Here is a 22,209-nt window from a genome sequence, read left to right on the forward strand (position 1 = left end):
CTTTTTTCCTTCTAGATGCTGTAGAATTATGGCTATCCTGCACATTTTATCTTCTTACTATGTATTTTAGAAACTTTGTGCATCTGAGTCTGTCTTTTCAAGAACTCCTCCTCAACCATAACAGCTAGGACCACCAAACTTGGTATGCAGCTTCCTCTTGTAACTTAAAGATCCAAATTTGGTTGTGCCAGGACAACTTAGAAAGTACTTGAAATCAGATTTTTTTTCCATAACAGAGAAAAAGTAGAAGTCTGATAGCAGAGAAAGTTATGCTCCAGAATGACCACAGGAAGGCAGCAGGTGCAGGGAACAGTTATATTGCAGAGTGACCACAGGGGGACAGCTGCACCTGTAACAGTGGCTAGCTAAGGACAGAACTCTACATGTTGCTGACCACAGGTAAAGGGTCCCCCAGCCCTAAACCCAGAGCTCAAACCATTCTTTCCTTAGCCCCAGCAGCCAGTAGCCCCCTCTGGCGAGCCCTCACTGCTGTCCCCCTCCCTGCCTGAACATCAGCCACCTGCTGGGCAGCACAGCCCTGGCTGGCCTTCCAGATGCCTTGAGCACCAAACCCCCGCTCTAACTCCAGCACCCCTCTGAACCCCCCTATTCCTCCCAAACCCCTGCAACCCCGCCGCCCCTAGCCTGAGCACCCACAAGGACCCAAGCAACACCAGGTAAATCTGCCAATATTATGAATTGCCAATCTCCCCCTACGGTAGTAGGAATTTTAAAAAGAAAAGTCTTATTGCTAAGACTTATTTTTAAAGTTATTGTACAGTGATATATTAGTTACCAAAGTAAATGTTATGATGCTTTGACTTTATTGCAGTGTGTTATTTGTGGATCTGCAAATTTCCATTAATTCCCATTGAGTATAACTGTTAAGAAACAAGATTCCACTATAGTTCCTGACAGTGTAACGGCAGTGTGCTCTGAAGAGATATCATTCTAACCAACTTTTCAATGAATTCTGTAGAAGTTTAGTCAGTGACCAGCATTCTATAAAGTGCATACATTCCAATTAGTTAAGGACAAAGTGTCATGGACTGAAAAATATTAATTCATACTGTGAACTGAACACCATACAAAAAAAAATTACCTCAGCCATTTTTGTGCACCATAGCTAAGTCATCCCAATGTGCAGAGCCTAGAAAATTCTTTCTATATTTTTATTCGTGTTTTCACTAGCTAAAATGTATTCACAACAAATATTGAAATAGTTCTTTTAATTAAACTCTGCAAAACATGAATGAATACAATTCCTTGACAGCTATAGTATTTGTTTTTTCCAGTCTACTGTAGTGCCTTGGCAATCTGCAACTCAATATTTATTTTATCCTTTGGCTCCAGGCTTTAGGCTTGCAAAAGCTTTGGAGTTCTTGAGGGACTGTGAAATTTCATTGAGAAAAGAAATGAAATGTGAGTCCCTCTCTGATTTCTTAGCCTCAAAAATAACTACAATGGTAAAATGAGGTTCAGGACGTGTAAGAAAGTATGTGCTTTGGACTTTGTCATCATAGAAATGAACAACCTTATCCAAACTGTTGAGGTCAGAGGTTCGGTCAGTCATAATCATGATTACATTGGGCCAGTGCATTACAGGCCTGTCACTGGGCAGTGAGACCACAGCTGGGTACTGATCCACCCCCTTAGGGGCTTCCCTGTAAGAGTGGGGATGATGGTAGCCATGTCCCTGGAAGCTCTCAGACCCACGGTTGTCAAAGATAAGAGAAACATTAACAGCATCATATTTCCTGATGAAACTGGAAATTTTCCCAAAATAATCAGGGTTAGTTTTAGCAGTCAGTGTTTTCATTTCGGATGCAGCTGTTTGGCGACTAAGGGCCTCGTGAAAGTAAAAGCTAAACTTGGCAAGGAGAATGTTTTTGAGTTTCATCAACCAGAGGAAAAGGTGCGGCGGTTGTACAGCCTTCTGAGACTGCCCTCCAAACAGATGTTTCTTAGTCTCTCGCTGTCTCTCAAATATTTGGCCCCACGTCTGCAGCTTTGCGTGAGCACTGTGCAAGTTGACTAGAGATGGGAGGAACTTCCACTCTGAGATCTGAGCCTGAGCCTTTAAAAGATGTGCAAGCACATCCACTTCCAGCTGAAAGCTGCTTTCAAGAGGACTGAGGATTGGATGGTGAAATCTAGAAAACAAAATATTTTTAGAAGTGATATGGATGTTGCACATGACAGAAGTGTTATATTTACTGGGACACCAAATCACAGGCAAAACATCCCTGAAAAATCAAAGTGTAGGCAGAAAAATTCTACATTGATTTTAAATGCATTAATTTTAAAATTGTTTTTGCATAAATATTTTAATTTAAAATGTAGCATGTCTTCATACCTAATAAATGATTTTTTACAAATCTCTCTCAGTAGGAAGAATCTTATTTAATATGCCCCAACACCAATAACACTTTTCTTTCCAATCAATAGGATACAGAACTTAAAAAAAACAACCCTGAAAGTTATTTCAATATTACATAACTAGAGGTAACAAGACACTTGTTTGTTAAGGACTAGTTACCAGACATCCTTGTCAAAGCAACTAATGCACCTGAAATTGTATGACTGTTGTCCAACTAGGCTTCCTCAATCACTTGTTTCCTCACAATGACATGAGAGCAGGAGGATGAAGGAGTGGGGAGTAGTGGACTGGTGAATAAAGCTACAATTGACTGCATCTGCTTCCAAACCTGCTCTTAAACTTTAAATTACAGCAGCCAAGGGGCAAGATGGAGGTCCTAGCCAATACCACAGTGAAGTAGCCATCCTGGCTGAATCCCTCACCAGAAAATTGAGCACAAGATCATCTCTTCATTTGTACAACAGAAGCTGAAGAAAAGCTCTTAATGCACATTGCCCCATTCCATGTCGCTACATCTACACTGCAAGGTTTTTGTGCAAAAACACAAACATCCGTGGTGTGTCCACACCTCAAATGCGCTTTTGCGCAAATAAATCAACAGTTAAACGGCAGAAGAGAGGGCTTTTACCAGTGTAGGTAAACCTCCTTTTACGAGGCATAACTCCCTTTTGCACTACAGCTATTGCGCAGGAAACCCCTATGGGAAAAAGCACAGGTGCTCTGATGGCCATTCTGTGAATGGCCATCAGAGCTTTCTTGCGCAAGAGCGTTCATGCAGTGTGGACGCTTTCTTGAGCAAAAGCACATTGCTTTTGCGATGTGCTTTGAGGTGTGGACATGCTCTTGTGCAAGAAGTTTTTGCACAAAGAAGCATGTAGTGTAGGCATAGCCTGTGTGTTTTATGCCCCAGAGGACTCCTGCCATGTAAGCTAGGACAAGAAATTAGAGAATGAACCTCTCACCTTTCTTAATTTAATGTCAATTTGTAATATGCCTCTTAGAGGAAGCAGAGTAACTCCATGCTCTTGCATGTGTACAGAAACTCAATTTCCTGTCAAGTAACAAACATGTATGTTTGGGACTTGAGCTGGAAGTGGATAGTCACGCATAGACTACCCTTTCAAAAACATCATGCCAACATGTGCAGTGATTGATCCTGCAGGCACTGCAAAAGAATCCAGCCACCATTGGGATTTGCTCCTTCTATACCCATCCACCCAAAAAAAACCCAGCAATTAAATCCTCATTTTGAAAAGGTAAAATATTTAAAAGCAATTTTCCTATTAAAAAATGAATCTCAAATTACCATAAGAGATTTCTTATCATGAGTCTATCCAAGATGCCATGTGTAAGTGACTATGGTGGGATTTACCAGGCCTTCATGACCACTGATGGTGCTGCAGGAGTCCTAAGGCAGCAAGTGAACTAGCAGATTACACCACTTTTTCTTCACTGGTACAGTAATGCAATTCAAAATCCAATATCAAAATGGTAACTCCGTGTATAAGATCTAATATACGATCTCAAAGGCTATGTCTACACTGGCACCCTTTTCCAGAAATGCTTAAAACAGAACAGTTTTCCGTTATAAGTATTTCCGGAAAAAGTGCGTCTACATTGGCAGGATGCTTTTCCGGAAAAGCACTGTTTCCAGAAAAGTGTCCGTGCCAACGTAGACGCGCTTTTCCGCAAAAAAGCCCCGATCGTCATTTTCGCGATCAGGGCTTTTTTACGGAAAAGAAATCTGTGTTGTCTACACTGGCCCTTTTAGGAACAGTTTTCCGGAAAAGGACTTTTGCCCGAACTGGAGCAGCATAGTTTTTCTGGAAAAGCACTGATGATTTCGCAGTAGATCATCAGTGCTTTTCCAGAAATTCAAGTGGCCAGTGTAGACAGCCGGCAAGTTATTCCGGAAAAGCGGCTGATTTTCCGGAATAAGTGGCCAGTGTAGACAAAGCCAAAATGTGTTGTGCTGGGACACAAATTGCTTTACTGGATCAAACCAGTGGCCTTACCAGTATGATCTTCTGTTGGTGGCCAGCACTCCATATTTTAGAGGAAGTTACAAGAAATCCCTAATGGGTAATTACTTGGGGGGTGGGGAAGGGTAATCATCACACTGAAAGTTCTCTCATTAACTCCTTCAAATAAATGGTTAGTTTATGTCCTGAAGAATAGAGGTTTATATAAAATAAATAAATTCAGGTCCATCTAATGATGGTGAACTCATTTCTCTCTCCCTGTTATAAGTGAAGGGGAAGCTGGCAAGTCCCCTTTGTTTGCTCTTGTTTGATAGACAGAGCTCTGTAGTGCTTGGGTTCTTAATTTTTCTGACAATTCAGAACTGGTCTACCCCATGTTTCCTGCACAAGGTACAACTTACTGACTCCTTAAAGTAAGGGCTGAGGATGCTCCCAATTGTAGATTTTATGGGCCACTAAGCAAAAACAGAAAAGACGACATAGTATTCCTTACACTTAGGGGCTGTGTCTAGATTGGCATGATTTTCAGGAAATGCTTTTAACAGAAAATTATTCCGTTAGAAGCATTTTCGGAACAAAGTGTATAGATTGGCACGGACACTTTTCCGCAAAAACACTTTTTGCAGAAAAGCGTCCATGCCAATCTAGACGCGCTTTTCCGCAAAAGAGCCCCAATCGCCATTTTCGCGATCGGGGCTTTTTTGCGGAAAACAAATCTGAGCTGTCTACACTGGCCCTTTTGCACAAAAGCTTTGTGCAAAAGGGACTTTTGCCTGAACAGGAGCAGAATAGTATTTCCGCAAGAAGCACTGATTTCTTACAGTAGGAAGTCAGTGCTTTTGCGGAAATTCAAGCAGCCAGTGTAGACAGCTGGCAAGTTTTTCCGGAAAAGCGGCTGATTTTCCAGAAAAACTGGCCAGTCTAGACACAGCCAGGGGGAAAAGGGACATCTAAGCAGGATATGACTTGTTTAAGTCATAACTTAAGTGACTTGTTCAAGCAAAAAAGTGTATGTTGCATATCCTCCCAGCCCCCTTTTTGGCAAGTATCTTTAAGGGAAACAGGAACCAGTATGACTCATTTCTCTGGTGCATATCAACAATTAAGAGTATGAAACAAAAGCCTGAGAATGATTCAAGTTTTGTTACAGACCAGAAAAGGGAACCATACCCATTGTTTTCATGAGGCCTTAGTTTTATAAGCATCGAATACATATTTACTATTCTGTCTGGGCTTTACAAGTACAGGCAGTCCCCAGGTTACGTACAAGATAGGGACTATAGGTTTGTTCTTAAGTTGAATTTGTACGTAACTCGGAACTGGCTCCAGATTCAGCCGCTGCTGCTGAAACTGACGAGGGACTGACTACAGGAAGCCCTAGGCAGAGTTGTTCTGCCCCCAGCTTCCTGGAATCTGCCACTGATCAGTTTCAACAGCGGCTGAATCTGGAGCCTGGGACAGAACAGCTGGGGCGCTGACGGGTAGGTCCCCCCAGGACCAACCCAGCAGCACCCCAGCTGCTCTACCCCAGGCGTCCACTAGCTGCGCCCCCCCCCCCCCAGCAGACCAGGGAGACCTGGAGCAAAGCCGCGGAGGCAGCGGGGTCCCCCGCCTCCAAGGCTTTGCTCCGGGTGTCCCTGGTCCGCTGGGGGGGGTCCCCAGCAGACCAGGGACACCCGGAGCAAAGCCGCAGAGGCTCAGGGAGGGGGCTCCAGGCTTGAGAACGTTGGGCTCAGGTGGAAGGTTGGGGTGCTGAGCAAACCATGGGCTTGTGGATGTGAGGGTTCAGGAGTTTGGGCTGAATATGTGAGGGACTCAGGGCAAAAAGGTTGTGAGTATGATGGGCTCAGGGCACAGATTTGTGATGTGTGGATGGTGCAGGAGTTGCAGCAGAAGACTGAGGATGTGCGGCTGCAGGAGTTTGGGGATGTAAGAGGCTCAGGACAGGGGGTTCCAGTGTAAGAGGCTCAGATTTGGGGCCAGGTGGTGCAGGAGTGTTATGATGCTGCAGTGATATGGGGACTTGGCCCAACTGGGGGCTTGTTGGCCAGGCTTCATTTTTAAATGAAATATGTCAAACTCAAAAGGTTTTAGCATTGTCTTTATTTATGAGAGGGGTGAGGAACCTGTTTTGAGTCAAGGGTCACTGACCCACAGACAAGTCAGTTGGGGCCACACAAGTGAGATGCAAAAAAACCCAACAACCCTCCAAAAAACCCCAAGCCTCACTAATGTGGTCCCAAATGTGCTGGTGGGGGTAGGGGACAGAGTACTAGTGGTTGCTGGGGCTGAGGAGAGGATGCTGCTGGGTGGAAGGATGCTGGCTCAGGTGGCAGGGTACTGGGGTCAGGGACATGGTTCTTCTGGACACTAGGGTAACTGGCAGGGTGCTGGGACAAGGAACAGGGTGCTGCTGGGTGCTAGCGTGGATGGCAGGGTGCTGGGGCCAGAGCGGTGCTGAGTCCTGGGGTTTGTGGCAGGGTGCTGGGGCCAGGGCCAGTGCGGTGCTAGGGTGGATGGTAGGGCTGCCAAGGAGCGGGATAAGGATGGGGTGCAGGATCTGGGGGGCAGAAGGGAGCAAGGTCTGGGTGGGAGGTAGGGTGCAGAAGCAGGCTGGATGTAGGGTGTCTGGCCAGAGGGAGGGTGTCTGGCTACGAGGGAGGGTGCAAGGAGGGGACTTGGGTAGGAGTTGGACCTCCCTGATCTGGCACCATCTGGACCTGACTGGTCCCAGAGGTGGGATTTTTGGACCAGGGGAGGTCATTTCAAGGCTCCTGGTTCCCCTCCCCCTCCCCACTAGGCTTCTTTGCACCTCTATCCCCTTCAACCCAGCTGAGCTCAATTCCCCTGCACCTTCCCCCAAACCATGCAGACATGCTGAGCCAGAGCCCATTCCCTGCCCCTGCCTCCCTCCCCTTGGCTGCGTCTACACTGGTGCAATCTTGCGCCAAAGCAGCCGCTCTTGCGCAAAAACTTGCTTCCTGTCCACACTGGCCATGTGTTCTTGCGCAAGTAAACTGACGTTCTCATGTACGAAATCAGGGCTTCTTGCACAAGAACTATGATGCTCCTGTTCAGGAATAAGCCCTTTTACGCAGCTGTTCTTGCGCAAAAGGACAGTGTGGACAGGCAACACAAATTTCTTGCGCAAGAAAGTCCTGTGGCTAAAATGACCATCGGCACTTTCTTGGGCAAGAAAGTGTCCACACTGCCATAGATGCTCTTGTGCAAAAGCACAGCTGGCACATGGCAGTGTGGACGTGTTCTTGCACAAGAACTCTTGTGCAAATGTTCTTGCACAAGAAACTGTCAGTGTAGACATAGCCTAAGAGTTTCCTCACATGAGCAAAATGAATTGTGTTGTGAACCAGTACTGAGTTCGTGTGGCTTGTATGGATGTGCCACTGTAGCACCCAAGTTTATTAATAAATATTTTTAAACCTTTACCTTTTCTCTCTCCTCCCCTTGTTCCATCAGCTCCCCTGGTGCCTACTGCCTCCCAGTTCCTCAACCTCCTCTGCTGTCCTGACTCCTGCCCTTCTCACTGCCCTCAGCCCTCCTGCAATCTGCCCCCCTCCACCAGCCCTTCTCTCCTCCCTGTGCCCACTCCTCCAGTTGCCCCACTCTGATCATGTGAGCTACCCCTCCTCAAAACCTCCCTCTACAAACTTGCCCTGTGTCCCTCCCCTGCAGGTGTCTGCCCTTCTGCTTCACTCCCAGAATCCCCTGGCACTTGCACCTTCTCTTACTCCTGCACCCTCCTGTTGCCTGCCTCTTCCCTCACTGTCCCTACCCCCTTTGCCCTTTTTCCCTGATGCCAACCCCCTCACCACTCTCTGCCCCGTTCCACTCATGCCCTTGTGCCCTCACATGACTTGCTCCATCCCATCCTTCCTGATGCCCACCCCTTCTTTCAAGCCTTCTCCCAGCACCTCCTCCTCTCCTCTCTAGCCCCCAATGCCCTTACCCCCTCTCCTCTCCCAGCATCACCCTGTCCCCCTCCCACTGACACCTCCCCTCCTGCTTTTTTCCTCATTGTCTGCACTTGGCTCCCTGGCATTTGTCTCTCCTCTACCCTGTCCTTTTGGTGCCTTCCCCTCTCTTCCCCCTCTCCTCTCCCACACAAGCCCCTTCCTCTCCCAGCCCTTCCCCTTCCTTCCACTTTGCGGGGCTGGAGTCTGCGCTCCGTCCCCCAGACTCCGAACCTGCAACTCAGCTGCGTGGCACAACGCAGCGTCCAGCAGTTTTTAAAATCCCGGGCTGTGACTCAGACTCATAGACTTTAAGGTCAGAAGGGACCATTATGATCACCTAGTCTGACCCCCTGCACAGTACAGGCCACAGAATCTCACCCACCCCTTCTAGAATAATCACGCCCAGACATCTCCCACCCACCGGTTTGAGCATGCCGCGGAGGGCAGCAGCAGCCAGCAAGGGGGAGTTCAGTGAAGGTTGTGCACGGCAGGGACGGGACCAGGGGAGAGATGCTCTGGGGCCAGGGTAGGAGGATGCACCAGGGGGGGTGGGGGGGGCGGGCCCTCTCCAGCTTCAAATATTGGTGGAGCATGGGCACCACGAGCCCATACAACTTGCCGCCCATGCCTCTGCTGGCTAGCCAGCTCTCTCTCTCTCTTTCAGAGGAGCAGGGGAGTGCCGGCTCCTCGCAGAACCCCTAGTTTTGCTTCGCGGAACCCCAGGGCTCTCCGGAGAACCAACTGGGAAACACTGCATTAGGGGGTGGAATGTAGCAGGCCATCCAGTAAGGTCTTTGTTTAAACCTCTATTGCAGGTGTCAAACTCGTAAATGAAACCAAGCTCTGTAGTTTCTCTCTCCAGCTGGTTTTTGAAATTGGCTTGTAATAATATTGTCACTTTCAGATCCACTAGTGAGTGTCCAAACAAGTTAAAATATTCCCAAACAGGTTTTTTAAAATTTATTCAGAGGGTAGGGAACCACCTGTCACTGAAAATGTGTGCAATAATTAAATGAGAATATTCTACCACAGAATTATAAGTTTATTTTCACTGCTTCTGCTGTCTGTTAGAACAATATTCTTTTTGATGCTATCTATTAAGGAAATTTATTCTGAAGCCGTTTCTTCTAGATAATCCCAAAATGTGCTATACTTAGTAGGGATGTTAGAGAGGAGTTGACCATTTGACTGCCTGATGAGCTTATGCTGATCAGGTAATCAATAGAGTCCTCAACTACTCGCTTTCCCCAGTGGGTTCAGGGGAGAACAGGAGACTGCGTTGGGAGGAGCCAGCTTAAAAGCCAGTTCCCCCCAGCACCGTCTCTGTGGTGCTGCCTTTCCCTCCACCACTGCGGGGGGGAGAAGGGGAAGAGGACTGGGAAGCTGCTTTGGCAACAGCCCCTGTCCATGGGGATCCCAGCAGGGAGCTAGGCCCCTCTCCCATACAGGGACTACTGCCACCAAGCAGCTCCTCTTTGCAGAAGCCTGGGCTGGCCATGCACAGAGGCTGGTCTGGCAGCAGCTCTTGGCCATGGCCAACCCTGGCTGCCGCAAATAGGGGCTGTTGGACTCGGCGCAAGCCAGGACACTGTGCCTGTTCATTTTAAAATTAGTAAGAGCCCAGTGGCTCTTATTACATTTAAAATGCAGAGCCACAACACTAGTTGCTCTCAGAGCCAGCCCAAGCAAGGACTACTCAGTCCCAGCTGGAGCCAGCTGTGGGAGCTACTCCCACTCCAGTTCTGCAGAGTGGTCCTTATAAACTAATCATGTAGTCGATACAAATTGTATTGAATACATTAGCTGGATAACTGCAATTGAACATCCTTAATACTTAGACCATCAAGCATTTGAGCATGCTTATTACAGTGATATTGACCCATGAAGGTTATCACTGAAAGCTAAAATATTCATGTAAATGCAGTTCTGCCAAATCTTGTAGGTTATTATGATGTGCAGCTCCCAGCCCCTACTTTGCTTCATGCTTCAGTGATCTCTTCATGTGTCACTACATAGCAAGACTTGTTTAGCACTTTTAATCCTAACATACACATCAGCCACAACTAAAAGCTTGAAAATATGCTAACTGCAGAATAAACTGACAGTTATAGGCCAAGAACATCTGCTTTAATTAAGTTTCATAACCCAGAGGAGTCTTGAGAAAAAGTACAGCATTGCATAAAAGAGATAAGATTTTTACAATAATCCTATTGGACCTCTCTTATCCGGCACCTGACAGGTCCCAGAAGAAGGAATTTGCTGGACAATGGGAGGTCCCGTATACCAGCCCCTCAGCCCGCTGCTGGCTCCTTCAGCCCGATCGGGCTATCTGCGTGCCAGCCTCATCCCTGCTGCCCAATCAGGCTGCTGCAGCTCCAGCCCTGCTTCCAGGCAGCACGTGGCCCCGGCTGCACTGATTCTGCCGGGCTGCAGCAGCCAGCTTCCCCTCCCAGGCTGTTGCCACCACAGCCCTGGCCCTGCTGCTGGGTGGCAGGCAGCCCCAATCACGCTGATGCAGCCATCAGCACTCTGGCTGATGTGGCCCGGCCATGCTTCCCCTCTTGGGCTGATGTGGTCCCAGCCTCCTTGCTGGGCCACCAACATTCCCAATTACTTTCTGCCCAAGCTGCTGTGGCTCCACTGCTAGCAGACTCACAGGGTTGCACTGGGCTCCCAGCTGCTGGTTCCCCTGCCCTGGGTCTCTCTCATCCAGGAACATCTGTGGTTGTGCTAGACCACAGATGTTGCCAGATGAGAGAATCCCAGATTTGAGAGGTGCTACCTGTAGAACACTGTACCTTAAAACAACAACCTATACCCACATTTACCATTGTTATACATGTTTTGTATTAAGTATGCCTTGTTAGGCATCATTTGAAAAGTCATGATCTGTTTAACTTTACCGTCCTGTTCAATTATATGTATTAGCACGGTATGTGAAGTTTATTAGTTATTGAAATATGAGAGGTGGGGAATGCCCACAGCTAGCTTTTCTGTGGCAAAGAAGCAACTAATGCCTGAGACAAATTTACATCAGGACTAGCCAGCTGTATATTGATGGCACATTATGGAGAATTACTTTCCCAGCAGACTCGAGAGAGCTAACACCTGTGACACCACAAGGATCTTTCTAGCACCAGGGAGAGTATACACAATGAGAGGTAATGACATCACTTTTCCTCCCCCTAAGGACAACAAGAATGTTTGGAAGGCTGAACATCTCCATTTCAAAGTCTATGTATTAAGAACTGAACTGCTTACAATGCCTAGTGAGGTTGCAGAAATCATTTATTTCCTGACATTGTGACCTTAGACTTCTGCAGCAGCCAATGTAGCTGACTCTAAGACCAGCTACACAAGTGGCTCTGGGGCCAGCTGAACCAGATCATGATACTATTATGTAATTTGTGTTAGTCTAAGGTGCTACAGGACCACTAGTTTTTTTCCCTGCTACTGCTTGAGCAGCCCCGGACAGCTCATTGCAGGGACCACCCAAGCCACAGCCAGTGCAGCTGGCCATGGGGACCACCCAAATAGTGGTGGGTAGGATTGCCCCCAGGAGCCCCAGATAATAATTTAGTCATTGCATTTATTAGTAAAGGTCCTGAACAGATCACGGGCCATGAATTTTTGTTTATCACACATTTCCTGTCCATGACTTTTATTAAATATACCGCTAACTAAATCATAGGCTTACTTTTCACTTAATCTTTCTGCAGTTAAACTTAATGTTTTATCTTTACCAATGAGGTTGTTGAAAGTGCACAGAGAATCCACTCAGATTACAAAGGCTACGTATAGCTCATGAAAGGTTGTGGGAGCCTGCATGTAACCTTTATGTGCTAATAGCTATGTGAAAGTTAAGCCTGAAGGGGCTGCTTGTCACTAGCATAGCAGTACCAGAGCTATCCTGATTCAGAGAGTAAAAAAGGGAACACAGCAGTCCCACAGTCCAGGTTGTATCCCAGGGGCTATCACAAACACAAGAGTGTTAGGAAGTTTATAATTTTCACCACAGACTTCAACACCAGAGATACCAGAGTTACACAACTCTTAGCAAGTTTCCAAAACAGTAGGGCTACATCTAGACTACATCCCTTTTTCGGAAATCGCAATCGCAAATGAAGCGGGGATTTAAATCTCCCCCGCTTCATTAGCATAAAAATGTCTGCCTTTTTTTTCGGCACGGAGCTTTGTTGGAGAAAAGTGCCAGTCTAGACGCTGATCTTTCAAAAAATAAAGCCTTTTCCGAAAGATCCCTTATCCCTCTTGAAATAAGGGATAAGGGATCTTTCGGAAAAGGCTTTATTTTTTGAGAGATCAGTGTCTAGACTGGCACTTTTCTCCAACAAAGCTCCGTGCCGAAAAAAAAGTGCCAGTCTAGACGCTGATCTTTCAAAAAATAAAGCCTTTTCCGAAAGATCCCTTATCCCTCTTGAAATAAGGGATAAGGGATCTTTCGGAAAAGGCTTTATTTTTTGAGAGATCAGTGTCTAGACTGGCGCTTTTCTCCAACAAAGCTCCGTGCCGAAAAAAAGCAGCAGCCATTTTTATGCTAATGAAGAGGGGGAGATTTAAATCCCCGCTTCATTAGCAATTGCAATACGTCTAATTTACATCCCTTTTCCGAAAAAGGGATGTAGTCTAGACGTAGCCTAGCTGTAATTCTGGAAAAATGTCACTTCTATCTCAGATTGGGGCATGTTTTGCCCTTCCACCTTCATGTAATCGTGATTACAGAGGAAACTAACACCTCAAAAATGTTGCAAATAGTTAGGCACCCTCGTCTTATTAATTGTATAGGAAGATTCACTTTTTTGAATCATTCTCCTCCTTTTCCCCAGGATATTATGTATTAATAGTCCAGCTTGAACATCAGCTCTAGAACTGAATAGAGTTCAGCTGGAGAAGCAATGTCATCTAGAACACAGAAAGAAAATCTGTAGCAAAGGCAGTTTACAAAGAATAAAAGGGGATAAAAAGAGCTACTAGTCCAGGAACATCCATGGTCCGGCATGATTTTAGTTAGCTGGATTTCCACTTATCATAGGGGTGACCAAGTTTCCCGTGGTCCCATAAAGTTTGTTTACAGCCACCAGTCCTGGCTCTCAGTGCTTTATAATGTTATTTCACTTAATTTACCCCAAATGTCTTCAAAGAGCCCCAGAAAGCAGCTGAAGTATTGGGAATGCTGCTAAACAATATTAACACCTCAACTCAAACAAGAACTCACCTGGAGCTGTATTTCTTTAGGATGGATTCCAAAATGTTTACCAGTTCCTCAGAGTTAATGAACTTTTGGGTGCTGAGGGTGAACATTTTTTCATAGAAGTCAGCAATTTCCATCCGCGCCTGAACAAAAAAACACAGCTGTTCAGACAGGTGAGAAAGCAGCTCTTCCAAGTGAGGAGCTGTTCCTCCTAGTGCATTGCGACCCGTCGCCACCACCTTCTTCAGCTCATTGTGCAGAGATGTGTAGATGGTTCGGATGGAGTCCTTTCGGCTGAAGAATGACTGACCACCTGTTCAGATAAATATGGATGTATTACCAAAACCCAGGGATGGCAGAGACAGTCAACAACAACACTGGAAAATGGTGAGCATTCAAGCTTCCATTCAGCTAGATAGGTGCACCTAAAAAAAAAAAATCTATGCTGAAATATTTCACTGAATTTTTCCACTCAAAGAACACCTTTCAGATAAGTCTTTTAGGAATAAAGATTTACATAGGCATTTCATGTCATTTTGCTCAATAACTGGCCTAATTTATGCTTGTTGCAATTCATTTTTCAACAAGGGACTGATTTATAACTTCCCTCTTTGCCTGCCTGCCTCCCTCCCAGCAATCTCCTATTTTCAGTACAGTCACTATAAAAATAGCGAGAACTTATCAGTTGTGACCAGGAAACACCTCTTTCTCTAGAAACTAGAAACAATGGAGTCACAATAAAGCGTCAATAATCTACATTACTATTAATAACCCTATACCTTTTAATGTGACAATACCCTTTAAAAACATGAAACATTTAACATTTGTAAGACAAAACTTAAAAATGAACCATACAAATGTGTGTAGATCAAAGGATTTCAACTGTCCAAACAACAACTGCAAATCAAAATCCCAGAGGAAAACAATACCCATATGCTTCAGAGGTTATTACGTTATTCCATAACAAGACAAAACAAACATGTATAATATCTTAAATTATTGAGAAGGGAATTTGGGCTTGTATTCCCCACCCCCAGCTGTTTGACATCACTTGGGACTTAAAAGAACCCACAACAAAAAACATGTAAAGATACTCAAACAGTTGCCAGGACTGGACCACAAAGGAACTATTTCACTAGCTCTGATTAATAATCAATACAAACAGCTACTTGTATTACTAGCCATACGAATGGATCTGCTGCAGAGGTGTCATTGCTTCACAACAAATCCATGGTGCAGCAAAGGGCTGCAACCCGGCATAAATGGAACAGAAAGAAAATACACTGTGTAAGGATGACAGGATGCTGGGACCCAAGAGATATCTTGGGGTGAAACAGAGCAAAAAAGACTGTTGTCCTACTAAGCTATTTATCAACCACAAGTCTCCCACGCTGTATTACTGGACATAGTTATATGTCCACACCAACATCATCTTCTCATGGTATTTAATCTGAGCTATATTTTGGATACTAAGCACACTGCATTTTTAAAGATTCTTATTACTCTAAGCTTGGGCTCAGGTTGCCACCAAAGCAGAAGTAAAGAACAGAACTGCAGAAACCCTGTGAAAAAAATATAGTATGTGGTTTTCTAATTAAAGACTGTCAAAGTACAAGGGGACCAAGTAAGGTTGTATAAGCAACCTGAATTCTCTCATTTCCTAACTTCAGAGGATTTGATTTAATCTAAATAACATTCTTCCAAATTAGTTTGGGTTGGGTTTTTTTTGCGCAAGTAATATACTATTAAGCAGCAAAAAGGGCAATACTTCCTTTAGAAAAACCCACCAGTCTTTAAAGGCTACTTTTAAGATGCTGCACATGTTATGAAGGCAGACTCCACCACAGGTCATGTAACATTATGTACAGTGACACCGCAAAGCTCTCTCTCCTCTTCTGCAGGTAAGATTCTAACCATAAATCTGGAAAAACCTTACTCTGACTATTTCCATTACTTCCATTTACATCTGCAGTTTGTAATCATGTCAATTCAACTGATACAGACAGAAACATCAGAAACTCTCAGCAAACAAGAGGCTCAACACAAAAGAATTCAATATGATCTTCCTGGTAAATCTACTGGAGCTAAAACAATGCCAAGTGGAACCTTACTGACTTCAATGAGACTTTATGCAAGGTTCACCCCAATGACAGAAAGACTAGCACCTTCATTCTATCTCTGATTCATTTTTGGGAACAGAAGTTGGGAATTTTAAGTTTAGACTGTGTAAGCCTTAAAATGGAATTCTCTTTATTTTTAGGTTAAAAATGCGCTAACATGTTAAGGAAAATCCATGTAAATTAACACAAAATAAATTTTTAAAACTATTCCTAGATTAAAACTAGATTTTATGCAGATATTGAAACAATTTCACTCAGGGCTCATATTTATACCAGATAATTTAGCAAGTGCCAGAGAAACAAAATGAAAAACTCTGATGGCTCCCAAAGTCCACAACAAGCCATATGAGCAAATGATACCAGATTATTCAGAGTCAATATAGTCTACATAGCTTGAATAGTAATAAGTTATCTTATTTACATTTTAAATTACCAACCTACATAATGAATCTGTGGGATAGGATACGATTGATCCATTTCTGACAATGGAATTATTTGGATTGCTAATCCAAATAATTGTTTTCTTAAAATGCTTCTCACAAAGGAGCAGATAATTCATGAATAGTTTAGTTGATAAAATTTTTATCAACTACATCAGTGGTCCCCAACCTTTTCAGGTTGTCGAGCGCCAGGGGGCATGGCCGTTCGCCCGCCGGGCGCCCGGGGGCGGCCCCCCCCCCATAGCCGCATGCCCGGGGCTGGCGCCCCCCCCCCCACAAGCGCCGCGCGCCAGGGCCGGTGCTCCCCCTCCCCCGCGCAAGCGCCGCGCGCCCGGCGCTCCCTGCAAGCGCCGCGCGCCCGGGGCCGGCGCTCTCCCTCCCCCCGCAAGCGCCGCACGCCATGTGCCCGGGGCCAGCCCACCCCCGAGCACCTGGCGGGCGCATGCAAGTGCCCCCGCAGGCGCCATGGCGCCCGCGGGCACCGTGTTGGGGACCACGGAACTACATGGTTAGTGGACAAGGGCAGGCTTGCTCAGTCCTGTCTTGCACCAGGTCCAGGACCTACCCCCGCTGCATTTCTGCAGTTTAAATGTAGCAAGAGCCAGGCATGAATGCAGAAGCACAGCAGGGGTAGATCCCCGGCCTGGTTTAGTCCCAGCTTGCGACAGGTCCTGAAGCCTTCCCCTGATAGAGGCAGTGGCACAGGGGGAGTGGGCAGATAGCAATGCAAAAACCGTGCTGAGGGGGGAAACCAGATTTTAAACCAGCTCCCTGCATCACCAACTCCTGCTTCCTGAAGTAAATACTAGATTTTTAGTATTAAAATCTTCAACTTACTCACAATTCTATTACCTCATCCCCCATATCTCAAATACAGTACTTAGGGAAAATAATTCTAAACCAGATTCTGCCTCTAAACTACTTAAAACATTTGTAACTGAAAAAGGTCTTGTTCATATCAAATCCATCTCAGGTAATCAAAAATTGCAGGTATCCAAGTCAAAAGCCATCACTAGCAGCAGCACTGATTTGCATTCTTGTTGGCAGTCTCAAGCAGAGAAACAGAAAACTGAATAAATATGAAATGTTAACTACCTTCTTACCCATAAAAGTGGTCTTCTAATCTCACGGTAAGGGGACCCAGTAAATCGAACCCTGGATGCTTTCACTATTGTTCATGAAATATTTGTTTGTGCATAAATAAGTCTGCTGACTTCCGGATTGGTTAATTCTATATTTTCCACAAGCACTAAATTTGCTTCAAGTAACAGCTTTACAGGAGGATAGAAATTCATTCTTATTATAAAGGAGACTTTAAAGTCTCTACTTAAATATAAACTGAACTAACTTTTCAGGCACCCTAGAGAGTTATAGGACAGATCACTGGCCTCCACAGTGTACTGAATGCCACTTTCAGATGCAAAAGGAAAACCAGCTGTCTTTAACAGGACATCTGGAATGCCCCTGTATGAGAAGAAATTACCAGGTAGCATAAAAAAAAAAAATCAGCATTAACCAAGCAGCGGACAGAACAGGTTAGGAATAGAGCTTCTTATGTTCCTGCCATTCCCATCTGTGTAACAGCTTTTAAGTGGGCTGTTAGTAACCTGTGTAAATTAAAGCAGCCCTGAGGCTACTGTAACTTTAGCCTCTAGGTCTGAGGTAATCAAAGAATAGGGACCTTGTCCCCTCCTCTCTTCCCCCCCCCCCAAAAAAAAGTCAGGGAGAGTAGCCAGAGAAAAAAAAGTTAAGTCCATAAAGATTTCAGGGTCTGTTCAAAAGCTTCTAGTGGCCCACGGTCTGCCTACTGACTACTAAGGATAAGTAGCATGTAATTGACTAATCAAACAGTGTATGCGCTATTCAAATGCTGTGGCAGCGTTTCAAAGGGGCAGCATCACATAGAGCCTGGGGTCAGCTGAGAGTCCCCAGCAGATCCTGGGCTCTAAGCGGTGCTGCCACTTGGAAATGCTAGGAGGACCCAATTCCACAGCTGATCCCCGGCTAAGTGGTGCTGCCACTTCGAAGTACCCTCTCCCCCGCTGCCTCTATCAGAGGGGGAAGCAACTAGTCAATTATCCTGTCCACTAGTTCTTAACTTCTCTATTGACTACCCATGCTCTAGGGCGATGAGTACAAAGTAAGATATTCTATGTCTTATTTTCTATCCCTTTCTTAATAATTCTTAGCATCCTAGCCTTTTTGACCGCCGCTGCACACTGTGTGGAAGTTTTCAGAGAACTATCCACGATAACTCCAAGATCTCTTTCCTGATTTGTCATAGCCAAATTAGCCTCCATCATACTGTACGTATAGTTGGGGTTATTTTTTCCAACGTGCATTACTTTACACTTATCCACATTAAATTTCATTTGCCATTTTGTTGCCCAATCGCTCAGTTTGGTGAGATCTTTTTGGAGTCCCTCTCAGTCTGCTTCTGTCTTGACTATCCTAAACAGTTTGGTATCATCCGCAAACTTTACTACCTCACTGCTTACCCCTTTCTCCAGATCATTTATGAACAAGTTGAAAAGGTTTGGTCCCAGGACTGACCCTTGGGGGACACCACTAGTTACCCCTCTCCAATCTGAAAATTTACCATTTATTCCTACCCTTTGTTTCCTGGCTTTTAACCAGTTCTCAATCCAAGAAAGGACCTTTCCTCTTAACCCATGGCCATGTAATTTACACAAAAGCTTTTGGTGAGGGACATTTTTCTCGACACTGAAATGAGCACAGCTTGGCTAGGCCCATGGCATAGTATCTAATTGTAGGAATGTAAAATCCCATGTAAATTATTAGCCAGTTAAACTATAGGTTTAAACAGATAACCTACCGCCACACCATGTGCACAGAACACTGCGGGGCAGGGCGGGGGGGGGGGGGGGGGGGAAGAGACTGCTCTGGCCAGGCAGGGCCTACTGCATTGGGTCATAAGCAGAGGGCTGCTCCAGCAGGCTGAGCCAGCCAAGCTACGTAGGACTCATCACATCATGCCCCTTTTGCCTGGCTGAGCTACTCCATCTGGGCCGGCCACTGGTTACCCTTGTAAGCATGCTGGTAAGGCAATGCTTACCAGTTAAACATTTACATCCCTTAATAATTGTGTGGATTCTTACACTTTTTGCCCAGTCCCAACATTGTTGAGTTGCCAAGTGTATATAGCACAGTAGCTATTCAAGTCACAAGTTTTCCCATCTACCTTCATACTATCCTACACTGAAGGGTGGCCGTACAGGTATACCAAGTACCATCCTACATTTATTTTGTTTTTAATATAGTAGATAAAGGTGGGGGGGGAGGAGATGATCAGATCATCAAACAGCACAGGTATGAATTTAAATGCTTGTAAACTACAATTCAGAAGTCAAAATCCTAGTGTTCTGTAGCTATACAAGAAAGATGGGCAGAGGTAGCACAAGCTTTCCCCAGGCATTGCTAACATGCTCAACTCTGACACTAAGGGGCAAGATCTAACAGTTTACAAAGCTGTTCAGTTTGAATAGCCAGTCAATCCTCGGCCTTTATGCAGAGCCTAGAAGAGAGGATGCAAACGATAGCTACGATTAAGACAAACGGCTAAAAAGCAGCCTGTCCCCCACACTCATTGCACTCAGGCTCCTGAAACTTCGGGGATATGAAGCAGCGACGCCGACGGCCGCGAAGGAGTTAGCAGCATCCTGCAGGGCTTGACGCGGCAGCTCCAGACCCGCATCCCGAGGCCAGTGACGCTCTGAGCACAGTAGCCGGGAGAGCTGCTGCCCATGGCCACATGCTCCAGCAAGGAGCCTTCGCCCCCGAGGGCATCAGGCCCCGCGGCTGAGGCTGACCGTTGGCCCCGGCTCCCACTCAGCAGCGGCACCGCCCCCTGCACTGTCACCGCACCAGGACCGCTCCCCCCGGGGCCTAGGAAGGCCCGGCCGCGGGGCTTGGGGGGGGAAGCTGCCGGTCAGGGCGCTGGGGAGGAGGCTGCCCGAGCGCCGCGCGGCCCGAGCCCGGCGGGTACCTAGCTTCTGGCCCAGGAAGGTCATGCTGTGATAGGCCTTCTCGGCGGCCGCCAGGTGCGCCAGCCCGGCCAGCAGGGAGAGCCAGCTGGCCCCCGCGCCCTTGTTGGCCTCCCGCTCCTTCTCCACATTGTCCTTGGCCTTGTCGTACGAGAAGATGCCCAGGTGGGAGAAGAACGTCTCCAGCACGGCCTGCTCCAGCGGCACCGGGGCGCCCAGCGGGATCGACTCCCCCATGCCGCGCCGGCCGCTTCCGGCCTCCCGCCGGGCACGTGAGCCAGGCCGCCACGCCCCCTCCGCTCGTGCTCCCTCGCCCAAGGCGGGGCGGCGCCGCGCTGACTCCGCCCCTCGCTGGTCAGGTGACGTGCGGTGCGGTGCCGGGGGGCGCAGGTGCGTGGCCAGATGACGTCAGGGGGGAAGAAAGCCGTTGATTGCAAAGGGCGGCCTTGAGGCCTCCTGGTTCCCCTCGCATGCTCCCCCCGCCCTCCAGTGGCCGCAGCCTGCGGGGGATCGCTCAGCCTGGGAGCGCCGCCCCTTCCTTGGCGGGGTGCACGGGAAGGGGGCGGGGCTGCAGGGGCCGCCCGGCTCTGCGCGGCCAGGTGTGTGGCTCGTTGGTGCCGGGACGGAGGCAGAACCGGGGGGGGGGGAGCCCTTTCATAAGAATGTCCCTTTGCATGCCTGAAAATATGCAGCTTCATGGAATTGGTAATCGACATGAGGATTAATAAGAGCGTAAATGGAACATTGTACTCACACACTCACACACTTCGCCAGAGGATTAATGCCCACAACACAGATATCAGACAGGATCACAAAGAAAAAACAGTTTCTTGCCATTTCAACCAGAAAGGACACTGTCTCAACGACTTAATTACCTGCATCCTGCTTCAGAAGCCTTTTAAATCTGCACTTGAAAGGGAATCCTCTGAACTGTCATTCATGCTAAAATTTGACACTCGACATGTGGATCTCAACAAAGACCCTAGCTATCTTACCCATTACAAAGATAGCTTCCCCAATTATCACCTCTAATACCATTAGCTCACAGACATTTACCTCCCCCCCAATCCCCGCATCCCCCTTCTTTTCTGAAATGTGATTTGTCCTTTTCATATGTGTTCATTTTTTTAATTGTATCCTTTGGTATATATATGGTTGTGACTATTTTCTTCCACTATTTGATCTGAGAAAGTGGGTCTGGCCCACGAAAGTTCATCATCTAATAAACCATCTTGTTAGTCTTTAAAGTGCTACATAGTCCTGTATTTTGTTTCACTCTATGTCATGGGACTTTTTCACATGTGTCTTTGACGTTTACATTATAACCGGTCAAATCCAGCTTCGTGCAGGCATTCAGGCGGTCTTCTGTCAATCTTATGGCACGAGGCTGGGGATGTGGGTGTGCAGGAGTCTGGGTTGGGCTCAGGGCAGGGGGTTTGGTTGTATGATGGACACAGCACAAGGTGTGTGGGGGTGCAGCAGTGTTACAGCAGGGGGCTTGGGATGTGGGGGTGCAGGAGTCTGGGTCGGGTGTATGATGGGCACAGGGTTGCAGTGGGGGGGTGTAGGAGTGTTATGATGGACTGAGGATATGGGGGTGCAGGAGCCTTGAGATGTGGTGGTATGGGGGGGCTCAGAGTAGGTGGGTTCAGGTGTATGATGGGCTTAGGGCTAGGGTGTGGGGAGTGCAGGAGTGTTATGATGCTGCAGCCAGATGGGGGCTGGGCCCTAATTTGGGATTTGTTGGCCAGGCTTCAGTTTTAAATAAATTATGTTCAACACAAAATGTTACAACATTGTCTTTATTTATGGCAGGGATGGAGAATCTTTTTGGGAGTCAGGACCACTGACCCCCAGAAAAATCAGTTGCGGACCACACAAGTGAGAAGCAAAAAAAAAAAAAAACCTCCAAAAATCCCCAACCCTCACTGATGTGGCCCCCAACTGAGACACCTCACTCCCCTGGCACTCCGGCCCCATTGGGTAGAAGGGAACAGGGAAGACTTAGGTTCAAGGCCTCAGGCCAGATTAATATTTCTGGGGTTCCAGGCTTAGTGGGTTTTGTCACTCCCCTAGGCTCTGAGGTGGAGCCAAAAATGA

General features: G+C 46.7%; 1 protein-coding gene across 1 annotated transcript; it reads right to left on the reverse strand.

Moving 5' to 3' along the window:
- Positions 1-1,212: 1,212 nt before the first annotated feature.
- Positions 1,213-20,570, reverse strand: KICS2 (KICSTOR subunit 2). The gene is made up of 3 exons (XM_075930940.1): positions 20,112-20,570; positions 13,570-13,858; positions 1,213-2,153 (listed from the first exon to the last, which is right to left on the reverse strand). Exons 1-3 carry the CDS (start codon positions 20,344-20,346, stop codon positions 1,337-1,339), a joined length of 1,341 nt encoding a protein of 446 aa, XP_075787055.1. The 5' UTR covers positions 20,347-20,570; the 3' UTR covers positions 1,213-1,336.
- Positions 20,571-22,209: the final 1,639 nt, after the last annotated feature.

The sequence above is a fragment of the Pelodiscus sinensis genome, chromosome 1 (genome assembly GCF_049634645.1).
Source record: "Pelodiscus sinensis isolate JC-2024 chromosome 1, ASM4963464v1, whole genome shotgun sequence".
Classification (NCBI taxonomy): domain Eukaryota; kingdom Metazoa; phylum Chordata; order Testudines; family Trionychidae; genus Pelodiscus; species Pelodiscus sinensis.

What these genes read in the sequence shown, in the direction of transcription:
- KICS2 (XM_075930940.1), bottom strand. Translation starts at nt 20,346, where the DNA reads ATGGGGGAGTCGATCCCGCTGGGCGCCCCGGTGCCGCTGGAGCAGGCC. An exon ending in CTTCCTGGGCCAGAAGCTAG is followed by an intron (nt 13,859 to 20,111) that starts GTACCCGCCGGG and finishes TTATCTGAACAG; the next exon opens with GTGGTCAGTCATTCTTCAGC. An exon ending in CTAAAGAAATACAGCTCCAG is followed by an intron (nt 2,154 to 13,569) that starts GTGAGTTCTTGT and finishes TTTGTTTTCTAG; the next exon opens with ATTTCACCATCCAATCCTCA.